We start from the raw sequence: 11,419 nt of genomic DNA on the forward strand, positions 1-11,419 counted from the left end.
TATATATGTATGTATGTATGTATATATGTATGTATGTATGTATATATGTATGTATGTATGTATGTATGTATATATATATATATGTATGTATGTGTATATATATATATATATATATATGTATGTATGTGTATATATATATATATGTATGTACATATATATATATGTATATGTATGTATGTATGTATATATGTATATGTGTGGCGCAGAGGTTAGAGAGGTGGATCTGTGATCGGAAGATCGCCGGTTCAAGCCCTGGTACCGACATCATCAAAAATTTGGGTGGGGTAGGTGAAGCACCTGCCCCCACCCTCATTCGCCCCACCCTGGGCCCATGAGCAAGGCCCTTAACACCCATCTGCTCGCCAAACAGGTCTCTCTTGAAAATAAGTTCTCGTGACTCAATGAAACTACCTGTATAAATAAAGGGTAAATGAAAAAAAAAAAATTATATATAGAGAGAGATTTTTTGTTTTTTGCAGACCCCCAGGCACCAGCACCAGCTCGCGGACCCCTGGAGGTCCGGGGACTTCAGTTTGAGAACCACTGATTTACAGAACACGTGATTTGTACAGTAAACTCTGCAGTCAGCAGGAGGAGGTGACATCGGTGGCTCTTCTGTTTTTTTCAAATGTTGTGTTTTTCTTGTGTTTTTTTAAAATGTAATTCCGTTTTTCAAATGTTGTTCATTTACACCGCAGGGCCACCGTACATCTATGAATCCACACTGCTTTTCTAGTCCTATTGAACACCTTGTTTTAGCCCCCACATGGTTCCGTTACAATGTTCTGTGAAAAAGGATTTACAGAAAATGAGATTTGTCCGTTAACCTTCATGTGCCACATTATGATATTGTATCAGAAAGAACTGATGCTTTGGTTGTTTTTAGTTAGTGTGTGAGGTAAAGTTGAGTCCGGTGATGTTGTTAACCCCAGCTGACTGTGTTCCAGCTTTCAGTGTGGCACACTGGGAGCAGCTGCAGCAGGAGAAGGAGGACCTGGAGCGGCGTTTTGAAGCTGAGCTGCAGGGGTTGCAGGCTCAGCAGCAGAGGGAGCTGGGAGCACTGGAGCAGCGGCTGAAGGCTCAGCACATGGATGAGACCGAGAGGCTGCAGGTCCAACAACGAGATGAGCTGGAGGAGCTGCGCTTCAGGCAGGAGGAGCAGGTGGGTGCTGTCCGGGTCCAAATGACTATACAGTACAGCGACAAGAGAAATAACTCTTGGTAAATAGGGTGGTTCAATGTTACCTTATAGCATGGAATTTAATTGGACATTATTTTGTTAATAAAAACAGTAATTATCCAAATATACCACAAATTTATAAAGCTTAATAAGATCCACATGTGAGCAATCTAAATGTGAAATGATCCACAGCTGTTGTAGCAGCATCCGAATCAACACCAGAGAAACACCTCTAAGTAGTTAGAGCTACCAACAAGTATGTGGCATCATGAAGCCCAAGGAAATCTCCATGGTAAGCATTATTTAGAGAAACATCCAAGATGCTAAAGACAACCCTTATGGAGCTTAGCTTTCCAGAGGTGGGAGTATCTGTCCACAGGATCTGTAAAAAGTGCTCAGAGATGGACGTCATAGAAGAGTAGAAGAAAAAAAATTGCTTAAAATAGGAATTTCTTCCCCAAACATGGATGAAGGTGCTGTGGTCAGATGAGACCAAACATTAAGGACAAATCTACCACCTCTCATCATGCTGAGATCATCATCTCCACAGTGAAGCACGGCAGTGGCAGCATCATGCTGAGGGAATGGTTTTCATGAGCTGCGACTAGGAAACTGCTCAGAGTTAAAGGAAAGATGGATGGAGCAAAATACAGAGAAATAACTGAGGAACTGGTTGAAGTCTTGTAGAGATTTGAGACTGGGACTGAGGTCCACCTTCCAGCAGGACAACGACCCTAAACGCACCGCTGGAGCAACAATCCAGAGGTTCAAGGAGAACCTCCTGGAATGTCCCAAAAAGAAACCAGACCAATCCAACCGAGGATCTCTGGTTTGATTTAAAGATTGTTGGACTCGAGCAGCACCCAGTCAAGCTGAAGGAGCTGCAGCAGATCATGAAGGAAGGAGGAAAGGTCAAGAGGTCAGAAGATCATGAAGATGGACCTGAAGAGACTCGATGCTGGAACTGCTGCAGAAGGTGATGCAACACAAAGTACTGAGACCTGGGGGCTGGAAACTTATGCACACGCACATTTTCAGTCTTTTTTTATAGAATTTTAAAAAATCCTCTCCATTGAGTTTAATTAATCTGAAGTGTGGCACAGATTTGGAACAAACAAAGATTTGGAATGAAACCTGAAAATAACCAACGTGAACTGTTCAGTTGAGGGACTTTATATCCGGTTCTTTATAAACCTCTGCCGTCTGATCTGAGCCGGTTTGAATCTTATGCTGCCGTCTTTTCTGCAGCTTGAGGAGATGACTGAAAACCACAAAACCTCCCTGCTGGAGCTGGAGACGGTTCACAACGACACGCTGGTCACTCTGCAGGAGGAGCATGCCAGGACTGTCAAAAGTAAGCAGCTTTTTAAAACCTGCTCCTGTCCTGTCCCAGCTTCATGTCGAGGTCAAAAACATGATTTTATCTGCCGGCAGATCTGAAGATGGCTCACGAACAGCAGAAGAAATCACAGGAAGAAGACTTTGAGAAGATCAGACTGTCACTGCAGGTTAATAGTGATTTGTTTTAGGACACTTTAACCTTTTTTTAATGACTGTAAATAACTAATTAAGGTGTTTCTCATTTCCAGGATCAGGTGGACACGCTGACGTTTCAGAATCGCAGCCTGAGAGATCGAGCGAAGCGATTTGAAGAAGCTCTTCGTAAGAGCACCGACGAGCAGATTGTGGTGAGCGCTTCACGACCCAAAGTCTGAAACACTGATGGTTTTAACAACCGCTGCGAGATGAAACAACGGATACTTCTTCTGTTCAGGATGCCTTGGCTCCTTATAAACACATTGAAGAGGACCTGAAGAGTCTGAAGGAAGTTCTGGAGATGAAAAATCAACAAATCCACCAACAGGAGCTGAAGATTTCAGAGCTGGAGAAAATAGTAGGTTTCAAGTTTTATTTTATTTTTTTACTGCTCAAGAGCAAGATTCAAGGGGTTCTGTGTATTTCACTTTGTATATAAAATCAAAAATATTCATCTTTAATAAATGTTACAGCATAAAATAAAAAGTAAAACAGTTATTTCACTGTTATTTAAAGGCATCATCACATTATTATTATTATTATTGAAACATAGTAACATTATTTATTGCACAAGCTTCTAACAACTGTGCTTGGACACATCTAATTTATACCAGTTTTTTCTGTATTTATTTAGAAAAGAGATGGATTCATATTAAATCAGTGTTAATTGATGTCAGGGCATCCGCAAATTATTGCTAAACAGTTGAATTTAGAAAAATAGTTGGTTCTTATAAATTAAATATCATAAAGTGCCCTGGGTCACTGCAACTCTGTCAACGTCCACTTAACACATTTAGTGTAAATGCATTCATTTTATGTCAACCTATTTGTAATAAAACTAGAGAAATTTAATTTCCTGCAAAAAAGCGGTGTGAATGCATCTTGCAGAAGTACTTGCTGAAAAATAACTGAAATTAGCTAAAAAATAAATAAATAAAACGTAGCTGAAATGGAAGAACGAGCAGGAGAAAGCAGAAAGAACACATATTTGCTGAATTTGGTTTAAATGAGCTGAAATGAGCACAAAAATTAGAAAATTAGCTGAAAAAGCTAAGATTAGCAAAAGAAACAGCTAAATCAGAAAAAAGCTTAAATTACCAGAAAGAAGTGGAGAGAGCACAATTGTGCCCAGTTAGGCTGAAAGAAGCAGAAATTAGTACAAAAATGTGGAAATTATCTGAAAAAGCAGAAATTAAATTAAAAAACCAACAACGGCTGTATAGTAGCTTAAAAAGGCAGAAAGAAGCCTAAATTACCAGATGGATGTGGCGAGAGTGCATTTTTGCTGAATTAGGCTGAAAAAAGTTTAAATGAATGTAAAAAAAAATAAATAAGAGGAATTAGCTGGAAAAGCTCAAATTAGACTAAAACAGCTGAGTAGTATCTGAAATAGCTGAAACTTGCAGAAATAAGCTGAAAGGAACATAACAAGCTGAAATTAGCAGAAAGAAGTTAGACGATGCACAAAAATGTTGTAGTTAGCAGAAAGAAAAGAGCACAAAACGGCTAAAAAAAACCCAGCTGAAATTAGCTGAAAGTAGCTGATTTTTTTATTGCACAAGGAAGCTGAAAGAAGCTGGACCACAACAAAAAGGATGTAAAATGGGCTCAATTCATTTTCTATGGGAAATAAAATGGCAGAAAAGGCTAAATATTTCAAAAAGCTAAAAATGCACCAATACCAAATGTCACAGCAGCATTGTCCTGAATGAGATGAACGTTTTATGATTTGTTGAAATAGCACAAAAATTGTGGAACAAGGTAGATGCCGAAAAACGTTTGGAATAGATGAAGTAGTCCGACAAATAATAAATATGAACAGGATCACATTAAGCATTCACACAATAAAGAACCTTTAAAAAAAGACTTATCTGTTTGGTTTCCTGCTGCTGCTCTAGGTCGCCATTGTTCCTCTGAAGAATTTAAAGTTTTGCCTTTTTCATCTGTATTCTTGAGCAGGCTGAAAAAAATGTGTACCTGGAGGAGAAACTTCAAGTGTTACAGCAGCAGAACGAAGACCTCAAGGAGCAAATAGACAAGAATCTCGCCATGTCCAGGTTTGTTTAAATCTTTACAGCTTCTATTGGTTTAAAATGACCTTCAAACCAGGAGGAGGACTCTTGTTTGGTTGGTAATGTGTACACCTGGTCATATTTTATGTTACATATCCAGTAAAAGTTGGAAAGGGGTGGATTGCTCTCTTCAGGTCGAGGGTGAGGTTCTGTCTCAAGTAGAGGAGTTCAAGTATCTCTGGGTTTGTTCACGAGTGAGGGAAGAATGGAGCGTGAGATTGACAGGCGGATTGGTGCGGCATCTGCAGTATTGCGGACTCTGTGCCGGTCCATCGTGGTGAAGAGGGAGTTGAGCCATAAGACAAAGCTCTCTGTTTACCGGTCGGTCTACGTTCCTACCCTCACCTATGGTCACAAGCTCTGGGTAGAGACTGAAAGAATGAGATCGTGGATACAGGTGGTTGAATTGAGTTTCCTCCTCAGGGTAGCTGGACTCTCCCTTAGAGATAAGGGAAGAAGTTATCCGGGAACGACTCGAAGTAGAACCGCTGCTCCTCCACATCGAGAGGAGCCAGTTGAGGTGGTTCGGGCATCTGGTAAGGATGCTCCCTCGGCACCCCCCTAGGGAGGTGCTTCGAGCATGTCTGACTGGGAGGAGACCCCGGGGAAGACCCAGGGCACGCTGGAGAGACTACGTCTCTCACTTGGCCTGGGAACACCTTGGGGTACTCCCAGAAGAGCTGGAAGAGGCGGCTGTGGAAAGAGATGTCTGGACCTCCCTGCTCAAGCTGCTGCCCCCGTGACCCGACTTCAGAACCAACAGAAGATAATGGATGGAAAGACATATCCAGTATATTTCTAAGAGAAATCTAAATAGTATTGACATTTTATTATAATTTGTTTGTTGGTTTGAAGCCTAAAACCCCGACCAAAATGCAAGTTGTTGCTTTGAAATCAACCGCTAAAGTCACATGCACTCCATAGGTTACGGATGTCAGAAAAAGCTTTAGCAGGTACAGAAAAGGACAAAAACTTGACTGCGGCTGTTTTTTATTTTTCCTCAGGCAACTCACTAAAGAGAACGCCAACCTGCAAGTTCACGTGGAAAAGGAGAGCAAAGAGAAGAAGCGTCTGAGTCGCACCAACGAGGAGCTGCTGTGGCGCCTCCAGACAGGCGAGCTGAGCCCCAACATGTCCCCCACTTCCTCCCCCATCCACCACCCCCTGTCTGGACCAGGCTCCCCCGCACGCCCACACTCTTACCATCAATGACCCTCCAGGTTGACTTTTGTCGGCGGCAAATTTTTTGACGAACTTACTTTTTATTTGAAGGGGGATTTTACGCTCGACAAATAGACATGAATACGTAGGTGTGCTGGGAAATTTGACTTCCCCGTACGATGCACCTCCAAACCACAAACCTTTTAATCTTTGACATAATGAATTGTATTGATCTCACCTCTGGTTGTCCAAGAGGAAGTCCTTCAGTCTTTTTTTTTTAACCTACATGAACGTCCCACCAGAACAGATGAACTGCAGCAACACTGAGCACTCTTCATCTGCTGATTGTAGATCCCAGAGAGCAGACAGGAAGTCACAGTGCCTCATGTTCATGTCCATGTTCTGGCCTCCATCTTCCAGCTTTCAGCACTCAGGATGACGAATGAACATAGCAAACATGAAAAGTGCAACGACAAACACAAGAAGCGCCTTCAGCCGTTTAATTTTTCCCCCACCAGCAAAGCCTCACAGGCAATATTTTATGTAAAACCCCAAATCTACCCATAGTTCTTTGCTCTCAAGGTGTAAATTCTTAACCAAGGCATGTCAAAGATTTCATGCATCATGAGGGTAATAATGAATGAATAACAGATGCAAAGTCATCTAAACTCGTCAGCCACTTTATTAGAAAGACCTGTTAGCACACATAGCTAATCAGCCAATCAAATGGCAGCAATTCAATGCATTTAGGTATATAGTCATGGTGAAGTTCAAACTGAGAATCAGAAAGGGGATTTAAGTGATTTTGAATGGTTTCAGAAACTGCTGATCTGTTGGGATTTTCACATACAACCTTCTGCAGGGTTTACGTACTCGTCAAACCAGGCGACAGTGAGCCTGTGTGAATTATAATATCCTCTGCTTCTGTTCTTCGCTGACAAGAGTGACACCCGGTGTGCTCTGCTGTTGCTAGAGACCATCTGCTTTGAAGATGGGCATGATGAGTGTTCAAAGATGGTATTCTGCTTTAGAGTCTGGCCAATATATTGGTAGGGATGATATTTTAGGCCGATATAAGCGTTTGGGAACATATCGTATTGACTATAATTGTCCCATTATGTGCCAGTATAAACACTGGGAATGACCGGTGTCCTGACTGGCAAAGGACATAATTGTACAATGTATCCTGCAGAGGGTGCATGTAGTCTACTTTCAAGTCATGGCCATGCGCTTTTAAGTTTCATTTTCAGCACAGCTATATGGGGTGCCGTTTGTAAAATTACACAGTCAATAATTAACAACAATATTTTGGTTTATTTTAGCCTTTCATATAAAAAAAAATTTAAAAAAAAATTTTTCCCCAAAGACATGTTTTCACCATGTCATTCATACATTTATAAATGTCATAGTTCCAAAGTAAATATTTAATTTACAAGATAAATATTTAATTTCTAAGCTTAAAACTTCATTCCTAAACAAAATATTTAATTTGGTAACTAAATGTTTAGCTTGGACTTAAATATTTAACTTGCTAGCTAAATGTTTAGCTTGCTAGCTAAATATTTAGTTAGCGTAAATTTTAATGGTGAAAACATGACTTTGGAAAAAAAAAACATTTTTTTCCCTATAGAAAGTCTAAATAAACCAAAAACATTGCTGTTAATTTAAAATGAATAGTTAACTTGTTGTAAAATATTTTACTTGCAAGTTAAATATTTATGTCCGAGCTAAATATTTAGTTAGCATAAATTTTAATGTTGAAAATATGACTTTGAAAAAAATATTTTTTTCTTATGAAAGGCTTAATAAACCAAAATATTGCTGTTAATTTAAAATAAATATTTAATTTGCTAGCTAAATATTTAACTAAATATTTAACTTTCAAGTTAAATGTTTATGTCCGAGATAAATATTTAGTTAGCAAATTAAATATTTAGTTTCGGAATTAAATGTTTAGCTTAGAAATTAAATGTTTAGTTTGGAAATTAAATATTTAGCTTGAACAATAAATATTTAATTTGGAAATTAAATGTTTAGTTTTTTAGTAAATTTTTAGCTTGGAATTTAAATATTTAATTTGCACCTATATATTTAGTTTACTAACTAAATATTTAACTTGCAAGTTAAGTATTTAGTTTGTAAACTAAATATTTTGCTTGTAAATTAAATATTTAGTTTGGAACTATGACATTTATAAATGTATGAATGACATGGTGAAAATATGACTTTGAAAAATAAAACTATTTTTTTCCTTATTAAAGGCTAAATAAACCAAAATATTGTTGTTAATTTTTGACAATGTAACTTTACAAACATCACCCCATACAGCCAAAGCAGCAAGCAATACTGTGTATTGTATTTTGCTGAACAGAGCATGGTACATTTATTTTAACTGATCTGTAAAATTAAAAAAATTAAATAAATCAACAATAATAAATTATCTTCAATTCTCCAACCTGCTTGCCATTAGCTATGCGACTCTCAAGTTAGCAAGCTAACAGTTAGCATAGGCTATTTCCTTGCAAAATTTTAATATCAGTGTTAGTGACGTTATCTTTGTCATCCTCAATTAAATGCATTGTTTGTCTGAAATATTTACTTCTCTGCAAATAAAACACTGCAGAGATCAATACTAGTTAGGCCTTCACCATACGTGACTCACAATTTAAACAATGGACATGGAAGAGTGTTTCTTTGTTTAATTTATAGTTATGAAACACACTTGATAACTTTATAGTGAATAGTGGAGGATAGAAAATGTGAATGTGCGTTAGGAAGACTGTTTCAAGACTTCCGAGTATTAACAGGTTTAAAAGTAGCTGTTTATTTAGATTCTTCGGGGTGGACCAAGCTCAAAATTATTATTTATCATTATATTAAGAATTAGCTTCTCCCGTCCGATACTGATATTGGCGATAGCCAAAATTTCCAAATCGGTCAGGTTCTATTCTGTTTATCTGGACTGTAACGAGTCGTTGATTGAGCTACTGCTGCCTTTCTGTCATCTTGAACCAGTTTGACTTCTGGCATTATTGAGTCAGCTTTGGTTCACTGGGTAAGCAGGCTGTCCTGCAACTGGAGGTTCGTTAGTTCAGTCCCCAGCTCCTGCAGTGTAAGTGTCCTTGGGTAAATTTAAGTCCAGTGCATGAGAACACGGGCAGCACAACTTAATGGTTAGCACTTTTGCTTCACAGCAAAAGGTCTTGGGTTCAATCCCCAGTTTGGACCCGGGGTATTAGTGTGGGTTTATTCCAGTTTCCTCCCACAGTCCAAAAACATGCATGTTAGCTGCCATCAGGCCCAGGCCTCCATTGCAAAAAACAGTTTATTTCAATGGGATTTGAATGTTAAACATTAATGGACAAAAAGTGTTTCGAGTGCAAATATGAGTTACTGGGTGAATTAGAACAAACATGAAGCACTTTGCAGAACCTTGGAGAAGTTAAAAAAAAGTGTTATATGTGTGGACCATTTACAGTTTTAACAAGGTCATCCATCCAAATGCCACTCACTGGATTTATCTCTTTATCACACCCTTTTCTGTAAACCCTACAGATGTTTGTGTGCGGAAAATCCTCGTACGTCTGCAATTATACCATGTCTAAAGTCACTTTAATACCCTTTCTTCCCCCGTTCTGATGCTCAGTTTAAACGTCAAGCCGTCTTCACCGCGTCTGCATGAATGAATGCTTCGTGTTGCTGTCGCTGCCGACGAGCTATTTGTATTAAACACTTGAACAGGTTTACGTAATAAAATAGTGTGTGTGTATAGTCATTCTAAATAGTCATACTTTATTCTTAAACTTAAAAGTGTTGACCTAAAACGTGTGATTAGATGAATAAGTCATAAACCCACTTAACTAGCAACAGAATGATGACAACGTTGACTTTACTTTGTAAAATCTGTACATTTGTTTGCTATCTTTGAAGCATGGCTTGTCTTCCACTTACAATGGACTTTAAGTTAAAAAAAAAAAGTGATGATAATGAGCGGAAGAATAAGGAAGCAACACAAGTTTGTTCTTATGTTTCATGACCATGAACATTTATTAAGAGGAAATTCAGAAATAGCTGTTGGTGCCTCTTACCCTCAGCTTAGGAAAGTCAGATGAAACGAAACCACCAAAGAGAACCTCGATAAACTCAGCAAGTGCTGTATCAGTTAGACGTTTAGAGGTTTTTGCAGCAGAATTAACATAAATGCTGTGTACACAGGAAACTTTGCATTGGTTTTCTCACATTTTTACACCTACAACAGCTCTTGAAGCTCGCTGAAACTATACATGAGTTTTTGGTTACACGTCAGTGCAAGGAAAACAAAAACTCATTAACTTGTTGCTTATTATCATGCAAATTAGTAGTGTATCAACATAATCTACCTAATCTGCCTTAAAAGGTAGGAAAACTAACCTCAACACCTAAAAAAATGGCCTATTTTTTTTTTAACAAAACACAACTATAAAGTTAATTAAGGGTCATGAATTAGTTCTAACTTAGTACATGTTCCTTATTCTGAAGTGATAATTAGGCTACTTATGTAACCAGCAACAACCGATTTGTAGAATATAATCAGTTAATTCAAGCAAATTTGATAATTTTCTATTTATTGAACAATTTGGTCATTCAAATGGGATTAATAGATGCTTTTAAAGTTTAATTGAGCGTCAACATGCCACAAATTGGCACGATAATAAGCACCGGTTTAGTCATTAAACTAAAATTTTAACATATTCTCACCACAGAGACATGATCATAAAAGCGTCCTCGTTTCTGCAGATCACGTTCGCCTTTTGCAACATTTACTGTTATTTCATTAACAAAGCAAGAAAAAAAAAAAAACCTTCTATTGCAATGGTACCTCATTTCTCATTGTTTGGAATAATCTCAGGATTTAGGAGGGAATAGGAGTCATCAAAGGGAAGCAACTGCCATAAGTTTTATTTTATGTTTAGCGTACTTGTTGTTTTCATACAGTAGCCATCATCTCGAAGGTTCTCCAAGTGTTGAGTAAAATGTCTTCTGTATGCAGTGCTGTAGAACTACTTTAGCATAAAGCATACAGCGTACATTGAAACAGCATAACATAATAATAATAATGGTAATAAACATAGCAGTATTGCATTTCTCATACAGGACTTTGGTTGTAGCTGCTTTGAATCGTCCGTTTCTGTTTGTGTGAGCAGCTCGGTTCTGAGAGGAGGCTCGTCTCCTTCAGGTTCTCTGATTGCACTGATCGCCTCTGTGTCCTGTGGACACCGTCTTGTATACAGTCACTGAATGAACTTCAAAATAAGAGTTTTTGTTTACAGTTTTGATCACATAAGACGAGCTCGGTGCATCACGTGGATGTTGATTGTTCGCAAAACCCAAATTAACAAGATTGTACGTTTTTAAGAAATTCCTGTTCCAGATCATGAAAGAATGCCTTCACGCGTTTGTTGGAACTTATTTTGGTTTCGCGTCTTGTATA

At 38.3% G+C, this 11,419-nt stretch overlaps 1 protein-coding gene across 1 annotated transcript in view; it reads left to right on the forward strand.

Annotated features, from left to right (window-relative positions):
• Positions 1 to 6,000, forward strand: part of mtus2b (microtubule associated tumor suppressor candidate 2b) — a gene marked incomplete in the record, with an annotated part of 29,118 nt that extends 23,118 nt beyond the window's left edge. Inside the window, 7 exon segments of the mRNA XM_037677885.1 lie at positions 948 to 1,162; positions 2,429 to 2,534; positions 2,615 to 2,688; positions 2,770 to 2,868; positions 2,955 to 3,074; positions 4,676 to 4,773; positions 5,793 to 6,000. Coding sequence (XP_037533813.1) covers positions 948 to 1,162; positions 2,429 to 2,534; positions 2,615 to 2,688; positions 2,770 to 2,868; positions 2,955 to 3,074; positions 4,676 to 4,773; positions 5,793 to 6,000 — 920 coding nt within the window.
• Between the last annotated feature and the right edge of the window lie 5,419 nt (positions 6,001 to 11,419).

This window comes from Nematolebias whitei, chromosome 6 (genome assembly GCF_014905685.2).
Source record: "Nematolebias whitei isolate Nwh7 chromosome 6, NemWhi1, whole genome shotgun sequence".
NCBI lineage: Eukaryota > Metazoa > Chordata > Actinopteri > Cyprinodontiformes > Rivulidae > Nematolebias > Nematolebias whitei.